At 39.6% G+C, this 20,961-nt stretch overlaps 1 protein-coding gene across 1 annotated transcript in view; it reads left to right on the top strand.

The window, feature by feature from the left end:
- LOC115017795 (succinate receptor 1-like) overlaps positions 1-18,810 on the top strand; it is a 39,370-nt gene extending 20,560 nt beyond the window's left edge. The window contains exon 2 of the mRNA XM_029446490.1: positions 17,860-18,810. Within this exon, the coding sequence (XP_029302350.1) occupies positions 17,860-18,810 (951 nt within the window). The remainder of the gene's footprint in view (positions 1-17,859) is intronic.
- Positions 18,811-20,961: the final 2,151 nt, after the last annotated feature.

The following is a 20,961-nucleotide window of genomic DNA, read 5'->3' as shown; positions in this document are numbered from 1 at the left end:
TACGGTAGCACTTTTTGGGGGGTTGCAATATGCAATGATAGATACTATCTATCTATCATTATAGATAGATAGATAGATAGATAGATAGATAGATAGATAGATAGATAGATAGATAGATAGATAGATAGATAGATAGATAGATAGATAGATTGTCTTCAGCTCATGCCACTCTCTCAAGCCTTGTCTTTGTTACTTTTTGCCCTGTTTTCTAGACGATGTGGCTTTTTCCTAGCCCTTGCCCTAACCTCTGCCTCATTGCCAGACCTTTTGGATTATTGACTTCGGCCTGCCGACACCCTTTGGGTCAAAGTTCAACAGATGCACAGTTTGTATCTGAATAAACTCGCTCATGACTATCACCAGAAACACAACAACGCTACATCCACAGTTATGGAGGAGGCCCACACAAAAGTTTTCTTCAAGAAAAAAGGGAAAGGAAAATATTTGTCCAGAATTGTTTTGTTTTTTTGTAGCTATCAGAGGATGCAGAGACTGTAGTGGCCAGCAGCAGTTTAAATACTTGAGTTGTCCTTTGTGGTATCAGATGCAATGTGATCATTTGTGAAAGATATTGGCTCTCACTGTTGAATAACTTGTAGTGGTTGTTGAAGGATAAATACGGTATGGTACACATATTATATTTAGTGTACTTTATCATACTGTATATAAGGTAAAGGAGACGTCAAAACAGATAGAATATTCTGCTCCAGTGGGTGTCATTAGTTTCCTGTTCATGGTCATATGCAAATAAGCATTCTGAAAAGTCTAAAAGGTTCAGTTGAAGTATTGTCTATTACCTCATTTAGCTTGAGGAGAAACATTTCTAAAGGCTCAGTTTGTTGATACGAGCACAAACATTTCACATTGAACATCTGAACAGTAATGCATTTTCAAAGCTCTATTTAAAGAGTGGGATCGTGCATGTAATCTGTAAAGAGCAGAAATACAGTATTCAAGGCTTGAGGTCCAGTTGCTGGTGTAAGGTTGAACAGGCTTTCCTAATTGTGCATTTGACATCAAAATAATATTTACCCATTTATTTTTATGCACATCTTCCCTCATCTCTATCTGAGGGACGGAGTGGGGATGGGTGAGAGGTTCAACGTCTGAGTATGTTATAATCAGTCTTTTGCCACAGAGAGAGGCACACACCAAACAGAATGGGCAAGCATCGCACTGTTGAATTATTTTAATATTCCTTCACATGCAAACCATCAACAGTTCTCTTTGTATCCTTCCAACAAAAAATGCTGTTGTAAATATATATTACCGGTAGTAATACATCAGGCTTTCAACAAGGTCACATCCACTCTTTGCTCATGGCAATAGAAAAACATTAAGACAATTTATAATGTTTCTTAGTCTGTGCAACCAACAACAAAACACAACAACTGCCATAACCTTTTAAAGAGAGGCTCTCAAAGCTGTATCCACCAATCTGTTTCCTGCTAAGGTTATAAACTAAACAGATTGCCAAAAAGTTGTCGTCACCCTTGAATTAAGAGTTGTTGGTGTTTAAGGCTGAGAACTCTCAATAGTTTGGCAGAGCAGAATCAACCCTTTTACACGGGACACCAATAGCGTGGGTGAAAGTGCTGTGTTTGTTTAAACCATCCATCCATGCACCCTCCTCCAACCTCCTTCATTATGCAAATATTGTCGTTCTTGACACTTACCTCACCTGACTTCCAGAGGACTAGCACTGAGTGGCTAATATTGAAGCAGATGGGTTTATATTACGGTTACTTGAATGCCCTGGGAATGAGAGTGAGCTGGCAGAATAAACTGACCAATACATAGTTAACAAGTAACATCTCCCAACTAAAAACACATAAAAGAAAGCCCTTAATGTGAAGCAAGGAGTAATAAATCACAAGAAATACTCAAATCTCACTTTTAACATTGAAGTGCCAAGGCTGACCATTAGTTTACATTAATTTGGTTAGTGCTATATTCCAAAGTAAATTTCAATAAGTATAAAAACAACAACAACCGCTGGACAGTGGGGAGATTATTCCACTGGAAAGAGCGTTGAAGCATATAAGTGAACACAAGGAGCACCAAACAGCAGTGATAATAGGTTAACTATGCAATCAGAAAGATAAAATTCAATAGACATCATGAATCCCCCATTTGTTGCAGTTAAAAGCCATTCAGTCGACTATGCTTACCTTCCTCTGGTTGTCAGCTTGGCAACCACTTCATCACTGCTGCCCCTGACTGTTCGACAGATGAATGCCACTCCATTGTTGGGGACAATAATGTCAATTGTTGAAAAGTGTTTGATAGAGGAAAATTCCGTAATAACGCCACTCAGATAGAATGGTGCAATGTAGCTGCAACGTTGTTAGTGTCTTGCTGGGTTTATACTGTATGCTTACAGCTTAACCAGAGTGCATTGTGCAGCGTGAGTATATGTTGTAACGCCAGTCAGTTACCCAACAGTGCAGAAAGAGCTTGTACTGTACTGTACGTAAAATGTGCAACAATGAGTAATGATATGAGTAAAGACTTTGTATATTAATGAACAGCGGGTCAGGCTCTGTACGTGGGAGACATGTTGACATCTTTGATAAAATCTGTTACTCTGGGGTTTGAGCCGAATGCCTGACCCTGCCTCGAGGAGAGAACTGACAAATAATACACACACATGCAGTTTGAAGCCCACAGGCATACACATGAAACACGGTGGGAGTAAACGCATCTCAACCGATATCCCTTGGTGACTTCCTGTTGGTAAATATTCATAAGCACAATCTCCAGACTCATTGTGACTCGCAGAAAGATATTTTAAATGTTTGATAGGGGGAGATAATTTGTTATTGGAGAGTGTGTTGGAGAAAGAGAACAGAGACACAGAAGGTGAAGGATAGGAGTGGAAAACAGGAACAGTGTTTTCTTTTTATTGGTGTTGGTAGTTTATTCACAGTTAAACAGAACTGACATGCCTTGATCAAAGAGATGCACATAACTTATGAAACTAATTGGCAATTATAGTAACTTATTAATGCATACACTAAACTAAACTGCACTTTGTTTATGTGGAGATAAATCGCTGACTCGAGATGCATCAAAACTTTTAGATATAATTATGCAACTTAACTGCATCACTGACTCTCTGAGCTAATGGAGTGTGTGGGGGGGGGGGGGGGTTGATGATATGTTCTAACAGATTTCAAGTGTAGGCTACATGACCCATGTCTGCAGTTTGTACTTCCCTAAAATTTGACTGGGAATATCAAACTGTTACTTTTGTTGCGGTGAGAAAACATTTTGAAAAGAAGTCACCTGCAGCAGCCCCCAGGCAATATGAAATTGGAGATAGGACAAACAAATGCCTCGTGAAATAATATCACGAGTCCTCGACACACACTACATATTCATAAGACCATCTTTTTCACCAGATGAGGCGGTGTTTAATGATTTACACCTCATTTCTGAGTTCGTAATTCAAAGTCGGAATGTCTTTCCCTGAAGGCACACTCTGTTCTTCAGCAGCTGGTTATAGATGCACAATTCACAGAGCAGATCAACCCAGAAGGCAAGCTATGGGGAAATCCTGATGGGCAGAGCAGATCATGTCCAGTCAGTGCACCACATATACTGTAATCATCTGCTTGACTTCCATGTGTTCCTATAAAGGGGTGATGTATCGAGAAACCTTTAGCTCGGACCTCTGGCAAGATGCTGACCTTTTGAAACTGTCCTCTTGTCAGGGTTGGATATTCTGTGTACGATAGTGTACCTTATTTAAGGTGAGCGTAACATACAAACATGGAAAGATAGAGAGGTAGACCACCATAAGAACAGACTATTCCACCACTGCTGTGCAATTATCACTTCCATTTACAATATTCACTTTATTTTCTATCAACCGCTTGGTACTTATATCATTTTTTATTATATTTAATTATTGTGTACTGCCTTTTTACTTCATATGTTCTTTTGCTGTGACAAGATACATTTCCCCGTTGTGGGACTAATAAAGGATTTCTGATTTCTGATAAAACAGAAAGATACAAAAAAAAAAAGTGGCCCTTGATCGGAAAAAGGTCCCCCACCCCTGCTGTACAGTATGCCTGCTACCCAATACAAAAATGCTATTTTGCTTTTACTTAAATGTTGCTTTGCTTTTCTGACACAAGACAGGACCAGACCTCTGCTTCTGTATCAGACTTTGGCCTTCTTGAAAAAATACTAATCACAGCATCTATCTCTCCTTTAGCTAAAAATAAGTCTGTGTCGAAGAGGTGCTGGCCATCTTAATAGACTAATTAACTCAAATCCCAGGAGTACTGTAACAGCCAAATGGAATTTAAAAAAACGCTCACACAACACTTTGCATTAGATCCGGTGACTTAGTATTTGTGTTGGTGTGCAATAGTCTGCATAATATCCGTTTCTTAATCTCGTTCTTTTTTTCTCAAAGACATGTACAAACATGCAAATCTCTCACTCCCCAACGCAATGATTATTCACTTTTCACGCCCTTTTCCCCTTTCCTTTAGAGACAGTAATCCCCAGCTGCAGCACTAATACTATTAGCGGAGCATATCCAATCCCCTTAGTACCCCGACAGGGAGCACAGAGCTCAGACCTACAGCGAGTCAGACATTCTACGGGACTACAGTACCCATACTGCCTTAGGAAATTCATACATGTTACTCGGCTCATTATTGATTTAAGTAAACTAAAATCAAAGATAAAATTATCACAGAGACAGAGTAACTGCACATTGCCTTATGGTTTGTTGCTTGTTGGTAGTACTGTCAGAAAAGCTGTTCATAAGTGTGCAGCAGGAAGCGATTTAAAGAGAATATGGAAGATCATGAAAACTGGAGGCAGTGGGATTTAAACATACAGTATCAGCAGTTAATAACCACACAGTGGTGGTTAAACAACCTGATCACTGCATCGATTTCTTATTGATAGACCTTACAGTGTTATATCTAAGCTAATTGGTGCTGCATAATGGCTCATTTAGTGTGATTTGTCTTGGTGTTAGTATAGAAATATAATGTAGCCTAAAGCTATAGCTTTTACATTTCACTCTAATGAAAAGAAAATCATGTTAATTATATCTTGCTTGATATATTTCTGGCAATCACTGTGTACCTCTGGGTGTGCACGCGTATGCATGACCAAACAAATGATGAATAAACACATTCAGGAACATTCCAAGCATGTTCATGTGTTTTGGATGCGTAAACAACGTGGAACGATGTTAACGTGATTATATCAGATTGGAATTCACTAAAGCATCCTGGTGAGTTTGGGATTTGCTGCATTGTTCCTGAATTATTCAGTTGCACACAAAGCTGACAAGCATCTATATGCAAATGTCTTTGTGTGTAAGTACATGCATGTTGTATGTTTCTGCAAAGCAAAAGAGAAAGAAAACTTAGATAAATGGATGGATGGATGGATTTGTGCAGTCGTCTCTGAACGGTCCATTAGCCCCACAGTGCAAACAAAGCTTGTTCAAGCACAGCCTTCTAAGGCAGAGCAGCACCAAGCCAATCAGCAGAAGACTTGTCTTCCTTCCCTGCCCCTGTTAGCCAGCCTGCCAACCACTCCGCTTCTTGACTCCATCTCTCTGCCGTTACCCATTGCTCACAGTGAGTTGTTGACTTGACTTGTCTGCAGTCTGCCACAGCATCAGCTTAAAACTAATCATTCTGCTATACACAGTCAATATTGTTTTTTGTTTTTCTCTTTTCCTGTGTGTGTGTGTGTGTGTGTCTTTGAGAGAGAGAGAATGATGTAGACATAAGGAAGGAAAGAGGAACCTAGAAAGGAATGAAGGGGAAAAGAAGAAGGGAAAAAAACAGAAGCAGTTGTGTGTCAGGCCGAAGAATGAGCTGTAACTTAATGAGTCTAGATGAAAGCTGACTGTCTGAGCTAACTCAATTCTTTGCTCTGCTAGTCACAGTTCTTAGCTTAATGATGTTTGCTCCAGACTACTGATGCCACAGCCAATGCTACGGATTGCCTTTTTTTGGTCATTTTGTTGTCCTGTGTGCGACGACCCTCTTCACCGCTTGCATGCGCAGAATGTTGAACTTGGCTCGGTCCCACACACGGGATGACATCACCCACACCGTGCAGCAGACATCCGTTTAAGACGTGTTTACAGTGCTTAAAACCACCGGCATGCCTCTATCCACTGCTCGTATAAACACAGAATGTGGCTGACCATGTGCACACTTGTATGTGTACGCAGTGTTTACACAGAACAGATAAAGAAATATAACCAGAGCGTGAGGTAAAGTCTGCAATATGTGAGGTTGTGGCTAAATACAAGACAGGGTTGAAGCAACACAAGGGTTGAGGATGTTCCAGGGAGGTCATTGTAAAGGGTATCAGAGCTTTTGAGGGCAGCAAGGTGTATTGTGTACACAGAGGTGAGGAGGAGGCATGATTCTTAGTCTTAGGAATGTTGTAAAGCTGTTTGTAGAGTCAGCAGGCCAATGAAAAAGCTTAGGTGTTGGAGCTCTGCCAAAGCAGTGATGGGAAAAAACCAAGGGAATGGGAATAAAAGAAAAAAATGGGATCCATAAAGAGAAATCTCAGGCGTGTTGTCCATTGAGGAGAGTTTTACACTCTACATAAGAATGCAGTCTCAGGTTTAATGAAATCTGGAAAACTCTCTTTAGAATTGAATCAAAGCCCTTGCTGCCCTACTACACCATTTCTACCATTTCCATCTCCACTGCAGAATGCATTCATCGTCTTTGTTTCATACTGCCTGTCTGCAGCACATCTGTTTCACACATCACTTTGGCTCCTGAGCACATTTCTATATCCATCTTTTCGAGCAAGGAGTATGTGTGTACGTGTCTATGTGTGTCCCTCTATGGAGCCAAAGTGAAAGAGCATATGCAGGATACAAATTCTTCCCCTCTGTGATAATAAGATACTTTCAAAACACACTCCGAAATACCACATTATACAACAATAGAACGAAAAGGTCTAATAAGAATTATTTCTCAGCTTCTGAATATTTTGTCTTTGGCAAAACAATATCAATTCATAACTTTGATATTTTAAGGATTTTGAAAGAAACATGTCTCAAGACATGTGGGCTGTTCCTTACACAGGTATACATGTCATAGATTCAGCAGTCAGAAAAGAGGCGTAATATAATCATAAAGGTGGCGACACGGTTTTGATTAAAAAAAAAGGAAACTAATTTGACAGTTGCATGTGAAGGAGTAAGAATAGGGGGAGTGAGTGTTGCAAGGTCTATTGTACTGTAGTAGCGGGAACACAGACAATCTATACTTATGAACTTATACTAGGCTACAAGAATAAGAGTCTACAACCACACTTTGTGAGGCACAGCTTTGAGCTAAATGCTAACATTGCCACAACGAATAATGCTAACATGTTGATGTTAAGCTGGTATAATGCTTACCACATAAACCACGAGGGAAGACGAATGTGTCTACCAAATGTCATGGCAATCCATCAACTACTTGTCGTGATATTTCACCAAAGGCCAAAGATGTAAACCTGCTGGTTGCGTGGAAGGGAAAAGTCAGAGGAACACCGACGTCCATAGGATTCATCCTCTGAGCACCAGGGGTGTCTGTGCAAACTTCTTTGGCAATCCATCCAGTAGTTGTTGAGATATTCTGCCATCCCTAAAGCCATGCCGCTAGCATGGTTAAAATGTGGAGATATGAGAATTTAAAACGGTAGCATTAATGTGGTGAGACTTTTATGAAAAGACAGAAAGTGCTTTGAATTACAAAGCAAATGAGGAACTACAGCAAGAGAGGAGAGAGCAGAGTATGCACGTTCATTTCAGATTTATCTCCATCTGAGCAAAAATCCAATTTAGATCCACCCCTCCTTGACCACAAACACATGCAGCCTCCCCTTCACAGCACAACATAACTCAAGGACAGTGAGTCAGCCAACCAATATGAGCCTAATCTAATCTGTGGTGCTGAAACCTGAGCCGCCATGAGACAAGCAGAAAGCTGTGATGTCACAGGGCGAGACCTCCGCCCCATCTACCTGCTGAGAGAGGCGATGACAGAGGGAGCACGAGTGGAAATGGGAGATAAGAGAAACTGGTTCCCCGGCTCTAACACTAATGTTGTTTTGTTTTTTCCTTGTTTGTGTGCAGCAGAGCACGAAGTTGAGACATTAGTATCATGCCACTCATAATCGCCACCTGGGGAGGAGTGAGTGAGGAGAAGAAGGCAGAGCGACTGACCAATGAGGAAGAAAGAAGAAAGCGAAAGAAAGAAAGAGAAATGAGGCTGAGGAAACACTGAATCAGATGCTTGGACAAACATGAAGGCAGTTACCACATGTACAAACACAGACCAACTTACACACACAAGCATGCATGCATTATACACTGGATGTGACATCTCACAGTATTTATGCTCCAGATCTCTCCATATGAGGATAACCTTTCTTAACCACAGACAAACATTTAAACTCTAAGTGGCTTTAGTCCTGTGAGCACCTCCAAACACAATCTCTCCTTATGTCCTCCCTTTATTTTCTTAAAACCAAGCAGACTGAGACACATTCCTGTGGGTGTGTTATTTAGGGGAGCTGTTGACCACTTTGACAATGGCTGGCATCGTGAGTCCTGTGCTTTTGTGCCAACACATACATGCCAGGAAGTAAAACACCCCACAGGGAACATTCATCATTCTCCACCTCTGACACTGAGACATAATATATAGAGATATTTAGAATTTTAAGGGGCTACTTAGATTACGTTTTGGCAACTTAGCTGTTGTGTCAAATCTTAGTTCATCATCGTACTTTTTATCGTTCTAAATTTACACTGAAGAAAATCCAAATTATGTCACAGCTCGCAGCATTGTTTTCCTCCAAGCGCCTATTGCAAACTATTTTCTTGGGTGTGGAGACAGATTTCAGTGACGTCCTCCATGGTGCAATGAGATTTTCCTGGGCCCTGACACCGTGTGACACCAATTAGGAGGGTGCGGATATGACAAGCCATTGGTCCAAATGCTGTAACTGTCAAAAAGAAACCTCTAGCTGTGTTTCTTTGTGTCTGATATTAGGGTGAGATGGGAGGGAGCAAAACGGAGACAAGTCAAGAGAATTACAATGATGAGGCAGGGGGGAGGCAGGGAAAAAAAGAGAAAAAACAGCTGATGTCAGTGTTGAAAAGGGAAGTTTTCTGTCGTCAGCCCACGCTTGACTGTCAACTGACTGAGCTGGCGATTCAGGCCTCACAGAACAGGAGTGTCAAGAGGGCTGATGTTCTGTTAAGAGTCCATTTGAGATATAAAGAGTGCTTCCCCCTTGCTGTTTAGAGCAATGTACAGTGTTTTACAATCACCACAGAGGTTTACAAGATGCTCACTGTCTATGCTAACCTCACTAAATCATTACAATGTGTTTTACATCTTATAACCTGTTACGGATCCCAGGTTTGCTCACAGCTGCGGTATGATGTCATCAAGTGAAGACACAGAACAGGAGGGTTATTATTTTCTGTGTGGTGCCGTAATGTTCACATCTGTAAAACCTGGTGATGCAGGTAATGAAACAAGAGAAAACTTTAAGAAAGGCCCCGAAGTGTCTGCAGTGTCTGAGTATGTGTGTGTGTGTGCGAGCGGAAATAACTTAAGAAAACATACTGCCACCTGCCGAAATAAATGGTAGCGATTCACATGAACTTTGAATAGAGCGACTGGCAAATCACAAAAAAAAAAAAATCGTTTCATAGCTTGTGAAAAATCAACACAGGCGCTCAAGCTACCGTTTAGGAAAAGCAGGCAGCTGCTTACTGCATGTCTGACTGTTCACATACCCATACACTAACCAGAGCAGCGTTAAAACATAGATTTTGTACGAGCTTCCCACACCAATGTAAAGCGTGTAGATTTAGCCGCAGCATGACATTAGTTACGCTTGACTGACCCTGAGAGCTGGCTATCAGAGGCTGAAGTGAGAACATGGCAGGGTTAGATATTAGACCGTGCAGAGGCCAGGAAGTCTTAGCTCTGCAACGTGTCCAGTGACTAGCGTAGCGATTAGCTGACGGTTAGCTGACCTGACGCTGGTTTTGAATTTATGCGTCCCAGTAGACAGCAGAGGCAATCATATCAGTAACGCTGAGAAAGCCTGACACAGCATACAGAACCAGCATGTGTAAAACAAGCCTCTGGAGCTGCCGTGACTGAAAATGAAATAGATCCACAGCAGGGCAAAGAATACAAAACGACATGTGGGAGGCACAGGGTTCAAACTAAGGGGGAATGAAGGTCACAGCCCCCGTACGTATAAAGACTCAACATAGTAGACCATGGGGGGTCCTGGTTATTTAATTACCTTTTCTGTCAAAAAGATTGCCCTGACATGACTGACGTGTCATCACCTTGTCAGCTGACTTGTCAGCTTGTCAGTTTTCATCAGTGCTCCTTGGTACACATTTATTTCCCCCAAAAATGTTTCAAACATGCCAAAGTAAAAATGTGGAATATTTTCTGAAGGTAATAATTCTAGCCATTCTCTTTCACAACTATTGGAGTACAAATAATCAAAATTTATTTAATTTAGGACACTTTTGACTGAGATTCTGTGGTCGCAAATGGAAATTTTGAATCAAGAAATATCCCAGAAATGTTACTTCATACCAAAGTGACAATAACTTATTTCGTTACGGTTGAATTTTCTTTTCTTTATACAGTAGTCAGGAGGAAAAGGGAAGGGAAATGTAATTTGACAGTGCCTCTGAAACGGATAAAACAGCATGAGGCTAACTGGTTCCCTCACTAGAGTTAAACTGTAAATTGGCCAAAAAAAGCAATAGCAAGCTGTATATTTCCACAGCTAATGATCATGTTTCACTCAGCCAGAATGATCACCACGCACATCTGAAACATGAACACAAATACTGTTTCGGGACTTTTAAGGACATTTTTAAACCAGTTGGCATGATCGGACAAAGCTGTGACCTCAACAAAGGAACGAGAACAGGTGAAGCCCTCGATCTCGCCGCTGTCTGAGCGTTCCAGTTTGACTGTTGCTCAAACAACCACTGGATGAATTATTGAAACGCTTATTGACTCGAGCCGATGAGAAAACATTGGAATTTGAAGTTTGGAAGAAAATAAAACGGGATTGAAAAATAATAAGATAGAAGGTCGAAATGACTATGAAGGAAGATAGAAGACTATAAGGGGGAAACAAATCTTAAAAGAAATAGAACTCAAAAGAGCAGAGGAGAGAGGTCATGTGGAGTGCAAAGATAATGCAGAGAGCTTTGACGTCTTTGAGCTGCAAGACAACTTTTACACTATGCAGTGAAAAAATGCAGTCTCTCTCTTTCCCTGCCTCCATTTCATGTGATACACACTAAAACAATCATAAGTCCCCGCTCTACATCAGCTTTTATTCAATTAACTCACTGTCAAATGTGAACCACTTTGATAATTAGTGCAGAGTTGTAGTGATCAAGCTGTAAGTGTGTCACCTTCCAGAACTGGGACACGGGCTAATAGGAGCACCCACACACAACATGAGACACACACTCACTCACATCTAATTGAAATAACACACATAAACTTACGGAGCACGGTAGAAAAAAAAACCTTGATGTGTAAATCCTTTTGAACAGATTTGTAAACTGCGTGCACGGATTCACAGATAATCATTGAATTTCGTAAATTGAATAGGATCTCACTATTTGAATGGCATTGTATCTGCTGATATACTGTGTCTCTCTATAGCGTAATATTTATAAAGGGAACTTATAATTAGTCTGTGGTAGTGAATAGGCTGCATTTAGTGACCTTACTGTACTCTGTGGCCTTTTATCTCCTGTTATATCGCTATAATATTTATAAAGGGAACTTGGTGAGCACAGGTGGGTCCACCTGCGGGGTATTTCTGCCTGACACACCTGTCTGTCAATGTTTCTGTGTAACTGAATATTGGCTACATTATAGTGACCATACTGTACTTTCTGCAATTTTTTCAGTATGAATTTAATTTTGGTACTGTACTATTCCGACAGGGAGTTATATCCCATCATGCAGTGTAGAGAGTTTTAAGTTTTATTTGCATATTATTAGCATATTTGTTGGCACACAGTAGCCATACGCTAATATGTATTTATTCATTCATTTACATACTTATTTATTTATAGGCTATGTTAATTGCTTAGTTTAATAATAAAAGTTGATTTCCTGGGCTTTACCTGATCTCTGTAGGACTGTACCAAATGAGGGTCTTTATTCTTGTTTTATTAGCAGAATTGATTTTTGGTGTTCTTTTAGGTCACTTATTTATGTCCCTCACTCTCTCTCTCTCTCTATCTCTCTCTCTCTCTCTCTCTCTCTCTCTCTCTCTCTCTCTCTCTCTCTCTATCTCTCTCTCTCTCTCTCTCTCTCTCTATCTCTCTCTCTCCCCCCTCTGTGTGTGTGTGTGTGTGTGTCAGGGTACATTTGGGACAAATTGTCCATATAAGGACGAGAGGAAGGAATGAGCAGAAGTGAAACTAGCGGATGCAGTCCATCACCTTTTTAATTTCTTAATTTCACACACAGACGCACCAACATGTGTGCACACACACACAAGTGATGAGGGCGCTGTGACACTGATTTGCACAGCTCCACCCCCTACTTATTAGTCCATCACAAGCTCTGTCATCTATTTCTCTTCTGCCTCACTGGTCCTCATTCTGTCTCCTTTTGCCAACTTCATTTCCATTAAATTGGAACTCGATGCCATTCTTACTTGCTCTCGTGCATTTTCCCCCATTAATCCCTCCGATTGATTCATAACTTTCATACGCTATTTCAGTTCATTTGATCTCACTTTAGTTTTTTTCTGTTTTATACTTTTTGCTGTTGCTATATAATTGTATGAATGTAATGTGGAGTTTTGGGCTAATACTGCCATCTGCTGGATTTCATTTGTTTCACATGATGTCTTTCGGAGCTGGTACAAGAGAAGCGCTGCTGGAATAAATGTTCTTTTTACGATGTATATACAATTCCTATCAATTTCCTTTTCTGGTGGGTCTCACTTATATGAGGATTGTAATTTCCATATTATATGTCGTCCTTGATACCCCTCTCACAACTTCGCAAACACATAAAGTTACACAGGTGGCAGGAGATTATGTTTTCTTTTCAGTGACAGCATTCAAATTTAAATTAAATGGTACATTTTGGAGGTAGTTTAGTTGCAGTTGTTCACAATACAAGAGGTCGCAAGACAGATCTGAGTGTTTGTAAGATGAGTAACAAGAGAGAAAAGCAGCAAAAACATTTCTGCTGCAACCTGTTTTCAGGTTTTCCTCCAGTCTTTACTTTTTTTCTTATAAATTACTGGCTAATGACTCTAAACATTGTTTGAATAAAACACAAAATCCCTTTGGTTGAACTGGTCTGATGCGGTAGATATAAAACTAGCGATGATGGTGATAATGTCACACTGGTTAAGTGTACAGTATTGTGGTTGTAGTTTTTATTCCTAAAAATGGCTCAAACCCACAGATGTACACACACACACACACACACACACACACACACACACACACACACACACACACACACACACACACACACACACACACATGCCTTATTGCCCTTTAGTGTTGAGTTAATCTACCTGCTGAAGTCACGCCCTATTTATCTGACATAGAGATATGAAGAAATATGGCACTAGTGGGAGTTAGAGGGGATGATGTATTGGCCAGTATCCAGACTACCTCTGCAGGGCCAGAAATTATTGAAGGTCATATGAAGTCTATAAGAGAAAAACATTCTTTGGTGACTGGGAGTTTCAAACCTTGTGTTTTTCCAGGCTGTGGGCTCCTTATATTTTTCTATTCTACCTCCAACATGAATACTGCACTGCTTTACTGTCAGTTACTCTTGATCATTTTCAATTGCCAAATTCTGTATATGTGCATACAATGTCATATTTCACCTACAATTTTACAAAAGACGAGTACTTTCACAGTCAAGGCCAACATAGAGTCCACAGGCCAGTAACTGGGAAATGTTCAACCCAGAGAAACTTCCAGAAGCCTCCGCTCTATGTGCACAGGCCACATAACGATAACATTTAGTAATGAAGACTGGTCATGTGTGAATCGACAACAACCTTTTAATAGCACTTGCTGTGAAGACTGATAGTTGTTCTATGTGGTCTGCCACCAGAGGGCTCTCTTATTATATAAAATGTAAATTACAGTAAAACAGATTGTGTATCTGATTCAACCAAAAGCATCTTCTTCTTTATTAGGCAGGAAACATATGCTACGAACAAAGTGAGACGAGACAAGAGGAGGCACATTTTATTAACATAGCACAAAGTAATTATAACAAACAAAGACATTTGTCAGTTGTGTTAAGCATGGGAAATGAAACATTTAAAAGCAAGGCAAATATACGTCACACAACAAAAGTTAGTGTTTTACATCTGTCCTTAACCCTCCTATTGTGTTCGGGTCAAATCTGACCGGTTTACTACTTTCATCAATCATAAATATTTAGTTTTACATTTGATTGCTTCAAGGTCTTATGATATCCTCCACAGTAGGCATTTGAACATATAAAGTTTCTGATCACCACTTTCATTGAATTTTGAGTGGTTTAGTCAACTTTGTTACATCCATGCACACACACACACACGCACACACACACTTACATACACACACACACACACACACACACACACACACACACACACACACACACACGCACACGCACACACACACACACACATGACTATTCTTTTTGATGTTCTGATGTTCTGTGAATGTTGGTCTCTGTTTTGTTTAGTTTTTTTACAATAAATGTTAATTACGTTACAAAAAAATAATTTTCAGTGTATATTCTTTATATATTTACAGCAGTTATTCATGTAAACCAGTAGTCTGAGACATTGTTTACAGCTTAAAAGGGTGTTAAATAAAATTTGGTGATGTTTAATGGGTTTTGTGTTGATGTAAGAGCTGTTAAAACAGACCGGGAACACCAAAGTAAGGGGGGAGAAAGGAACACAATACGAGGGTTAAATCAGTATAATCTTGAGTCATGTGAGGTAAACTATCCTGCCTGTCTGAACACAGAAATCCTGTGATAGACGACACGGCCAGGAGAACACCGCCTGATTAGCTGAGAGTCTTTCGTGGTTGATATTGGACGGACATTTGTATTGTGTAATCTGGAGCAAGTCCAATACGTTTTTATATAATCTTGTTTAATTATTGAAAAATGATCACACGTGCTTTATAAATAATATAAATCAAAGGATACATTAACATAAGCTAAAACCAAAGTCAGTCTTAGAATTAAGACTTTGCCATCGCCCCACTGTTGGCCTCCACTAGAACAAATCCTAACACACAGGAATGCTGAATGATTACTCTTCATCCCAGAGTAATGTAACCAAACAAACTCTCAGGCTGGGTTTCTTAAGGACATGTCTATTCTATTATACCTAGTTTACTGTTCCTGCAGGGCAAGTAAAAAAAGAAAAGAAACTACCCTGACTTTGTCTCACATGTCTCTCAGCAGTAGATCATGTGCTTGACCAACATTGTAAGCTTTGTTGCCAAAACATACTGTAGGCTCTCTATCAGAATCAACATCATCAAAATGTGTTATGCAACCAGAGGAAAGGCGCTTGACATCACAGATTGAAAATGAAAGTCAACACTGTGGTGTTGTTTTGAGAACTGCATATTTTCCAAAGCAAAGAATATGAATAACAGTTTTAGTTCAACATTATTAACGCATGTTGAATTTCAAAGAGAAAGATAGGGTTGCATTCTTGGCTCTTAATAGCCATTATCTGTTAATCCTGTGGAGAGAGCATTTGAAGATTTCTCAGATGTTTTTAATCTGCATGTCAAACCGCCATTTTCAATTGAAAATGATTAGGATTAAAGACGTCCACTGTATTTTCACAGACAGTGGAGAAGGTTTGGGCTACATCTACAGTAGATAAACACACCCTCACTGTTGCGAGTTGAGTAACAAGTGCATGAGGTTAGTTAAGAACGCTACATCCTCAATCGTTTTTAACACATTAACAGATTCCTCTAATATGCCAGTAGAGGTCTGGAAAACCATATGATCAGTTAAACCTATCACTAACTCATTCCTTCATGAATAGAGATATTGTAGTATAAGCATTCACAAAGGAAAAGTTGTGCATGCATTTAATTGCCACCTCATATATGTCAGCTTTTTGTCCAAATACACTTTCTATTACCCATCCCAATGACCAGGTTCATATAGTTAATCCAACACTCTTGTCTAGCTCTTTACAGAAATGTGAATTTTGTACTGTAACTTTTGAACGTTTGAAGGATGCATGGTCTAAATCATCTTAAACCGACTTCAAACCTTTCTTGAGGAGTCAAAAATACTGGAACAGATAGTTACTGTGTGAAGAGCCAACAGTTTATCATGTTTTGTTTTTTTAGATCTGGGCCTAGCTCTTTTTTTGCTGTACATTTGAATAATACTGTCCATTTGAATTATATCAGAGATCTCTCCACCGCTAATAAATAATGCCCTGCTCAATTTATTTACTTAGGTAAAGCAGTTGATGCTGTAGATCACGTGATACTTTACATACTGCAGTCACTTGGGCTTGATGTCTCTGATGTCACCTGTCTAGGAACCTTTCTGATAGATCTCTACTTCTCTTGTGATTAGTACAGGGACCGAGTCTTTTTTATTCTGATTCTGTTTACCTGAGTGACATTCTGTTCATTCCAGGGAAAAAATATAATGTTATGCAGATGACACAATGCTGTATTCTAAAACCTCTTTCCTATCCAAGTACAATTTAGTTGTATAACCTCAAATAGATCTCAGTAGCTCTATAAAAAATTAAAGAGGGAAATAACAACAGGTTACAATTCAAGCACTTTGACTTTGAGAGATTCACAACATTTGTGCAGAAAGACAGCAACAATTTGTTGACATATGTAGGTAGCATATTTTAATATGGATATTGAATATGATATACCCTTTGGGAGACAAATAGAAATGTATGATTCTACTTATTGCTGTGACTAGCTTTTGCATATTAATCCTGCTTTAATGGGATGAAATACATCATTTACTAAAGATCTGAAACATGAAATTGTTAAAGTTGAGCCCTCTTCTTCTAGTGATTAAATGAAACCATAAACTGTTCTAACTTTTTTTGCAAAAGTTAGAAATAACTGTTGTAGCAGCAGATAAAAGGTTACATTTGATAGAAAATGTCAAATGTTTTTTGAACATTTAACTAACGTATGACCCTTGTTACAATGGCATTTTGATGATATCCACTCATATTCATTTTAATAAATACTCCAGCTGGAGTGGCAGCTAACTAGACAAAGCATGCAGTGTGCCGTTATTAAGTAACTTATCAAGTCTTCTAGGATGATGTGGTTGCTTTGCATCATCTTTCCATATTTCATATGCAAATCACTCTCAAACTGCCTATATGTTTTTTCATCCATGTCATATTACCTCAGTTCCCCAGTACCCTCAGAACTCAGTGTTTACTGTTTCCAGTGTACAGAGAGTGGCTGCACCTGCTCATGCTTGCACTCCTTACTCAGGTTAACAGCAACTACTAGAGCAACTACAGAATGGTGAGTCTTATACTAATGCATACAATATAAATGGTGTGGTAAATGTGTTTAGCTCTGAACCTAGTTTTTATTGAATCTGTTATAGAAAATTGTTCTTAAAGTTTACAGTTCCAAGACTCACCCGTTTGTTTCCTCTTCCCTTCTTTCCCTCTGACTTCCCTCCCTTCCCCCTTTTCTTGTGCACTTCTCTATTTTCTCCCCTTCTGTTCTCTTCTCTCTTACTTTCTTATCTCCAGTTGCTCAATTGTACAGACATCGATGATGTGCTGGAGAGGTACTATCTGTCACCGTTATATGGCATCGAGTTCTGCATTGGTTTCCCTGGCAACCTTTTGGTCGTACTTGGTTACATATTTTGTTTGCAGGAGTGGCAGAGCTGCAATATTTACCTATTCAACCTGGCAGTGTCCGACCTTATTTTCCTCTGCACACTGCCACGCCTCGCGTACCTCTATGCAAATGACCAATCAGAGACCAGTCCCTATGCTTGTGTGATCAACCGCTATGTCCTCCATGTCAATCTTTACTCTTCCATCGTTTTTATGGTTTGGGTTAGCATGGACCGCTTCCTGCTCATAAGGCACCCGACACGGAACCACTACCTGCTGAGGACAAAAACAGCCATGATTGTGACGGGACTGAGCTGGCTAGCTGTCAATGTGGAAGTTGCTCCGATGATATCACTGATGGTCCACGACCTTCAGAGGGGAAACTGGAGTCGCTGCAAGGATTTTGCCAGCCTGAGAGGAGACCTCAATGCACTGGGCTACAGTCTGGGGCTAACCCTGACTGGTTACATTCTCCCTTTGCTTGGACTTTGTGGTTTTTCATACCAAATTGCACATCTGCTTCGTGTCCAGGAAAGGGCTGTACAACGCAGGACAACATCGTACAAGCGGCCTCTCAGGGTTGCTGCATCGGCTGCTATCATGTTTCTGGTTCTGTACACTCCCTACCATGTGCTGAGAAATGTCAGAATAGCATCTTGGCAGGTCTGGCCAGGGCTGCAGCTATGTTCAAGGAAGTACATAGAGGGTCTGTACATCATGACGCGGCCATTGGCCTTCTTGCACAGTGTCATTAACCCTGTCTTCTACTTCTTAATGGGTGACAAGTTCAGAGAGCTCCTATTGGCTAAGCTCAGAAAGCTGGTCAGAAAGACATCCCAGCATAGAGAACCCGTCTGACAAAATTCAACACAAGTCCCCTACATTTGAGACACACATCAACGTAGTACCTCCAAACATGTGAATCAGCTCTTTCTTTACATGTATTTTGTTTAAAGTTAATGATTTTCTTTGCATTTTACATTTGATGTAATGTAAGTCTACAACTCAACAAAATATATAACTTAGGTCTAGTCGTTTTTACATTTTAATGCGGAATTGTTACATATTGTATCTTTAACATTGCACGACATGTCTACATATTTGTCATGCCTATTAATAATATGGATACCTTGTAGCGGGGACCATATCTACACATATTACATATTATATGTGAATGTCAGGATATCCATAAAGTAGAACTGAGGCACAGTTACCTTTCATGTTGACAAAGTAAAGTAAGGTAAAACAAACTAAAGACCAGAGCCTCTTGCTATTTTTATATTAACGCTCTGTTGAAATATAAATATGTATGGGTGAATAGGTTGCTGTTTGTATTTGTATCTGTATGTGTTGCACACTGCTCTTGCTCAGCATCGCAAATTTATTCAGAAAGCCTGGAGCTTTTGGTCCAGAGGGACCCAAACGTTAGTATGATCAATACATTGCGATGCTGAGAAAGAGCAAGAATCTCAAGACTCACATAATACTTTTCACTGCATCATGTATCTGAGAAAGTTGGATGTGCAAATATCTGCTTTGAAAGAATGATGTGTATTTGTTGAAACAGCATATTTGGAAGTGAAACTGGAGGTGCATGGTTTATCATTTGTACTGATACTTTTTGGGATGTTTGTGTATTAAAGTCAGCATTGTACAGTTTTACTTTGAAATGAATGTAATAAACAGTAAAAATGTTCTACTTATACTTTCTATTGGGAAGGTTAATGATATGTGATAATCACATATATCTTGGGAGATGCATTGAGGCATTTTATTTTTCATCATCATCTTTAAAGAAAACAAATGGTTCATGTTAAGCAGCACAATTCAATGCAAGGCCCTGTCAAATTATATTTATTGTTTTCATAATGTCCATTTTTGATCCAGGTGTTTTGGGTTTTATGACACTAGAATTTGAATGCAACTGTTCAGAAGTCACCTCTTACTATTTAGATTGTCTGGGCTTTTCTTCAGTGACACAAGTCAATCATACTTTGGATAACCTTTCAAATAAAAAGTGTAGGATTTGTATTCCCTTAGAGCACAAGCAATATCATAAGGTAAACATGAGGAGTGTCTGAATGGTTTGCAATGCATACGAAACACATTTGTCACATCACCCCATTATTGTCCCTCCACAATCCCCGTTGAGTTGAGTTGAGGTGTCAAATATCAACTGTGTACATTTTCTGCATTCAGATTAATATTCCAATAATTAATCATATGTCATTGGCTGAATACCTATGTGTTACCCTTTTAATTTGCATAGACACTGGTATTAATAAAATCCCAGTGATACTCAACACTGCCAACCAATGCTTTGGGGGATTTTTCCTGTGTAATGTGAACCCTTTATAGCTGATTTTCTGTGAGTATCTTTTGAGAACTTAAGCCAATTTGTTCCTCAACACTATCTTTCCCACCTGCAATTTTTTAAATGGGAAATTGTACAACAAAAAAAGAAAGAAAAGGAACTTCTTTCCTTAACACTAAAAGAGGATCATCCTGAAAATCAGTCGAGGAAAACAGTTTCATGATTTGTGTCGGCTTTGGTTTTCTTAGTGACGCAAGCTTTCTGAGTTATGCAACACTTTACAGTCTGACCTTTTCAACTGTGTTATCAGCATGATTTCCATATTCATTGCGAGAAGCTCCTCATTGTTTTAGAGAACCAAGGTTTGTTGTGCAATAGAGAATTAAATGGTTTGAATATTTTGATGTGTAAGCAGTAGATATCCTATCACTGTAACATGATGGGCCATGCTAGTTGTCATGATCTTAGTTTTCTACTTCCTGTTTTATTTTGAAAAGATTCATTCCCCATTGTGTCATGTTTTGTTGTACTTCCTGTCCTTGTGTGTCCTCTGATTTGATCCTCCTGTGTCCATTCACCCTGCCCTTGTGTCTTTGCCCTTCTCCTCCAGCTGTGTCTCGTTTTCTTGATTAGTGTCTTTGTGTATATATACACCTCGTGCTCCCTCGTGTCTTCCCTGGTTTGTGTTTTCAGTT

This window comes from Cottoperca gobio, chromosome 13 (assembly GCF_900634415.1).
Source record: "Cottoperca gobio chromosome 13, fCotGob3.1, whole genome shotgun sequence".
NCBI lineage: Eukaryota > Metazoa > Chordata > Actinopteri > Perciformes > Bovichtidae > Cottoperca > Cottoperca gobio.
Note: the sequence above shows the minus strand (reverse complement) of the source record. Positions and strands in the feature narration are given on the sequence as shown.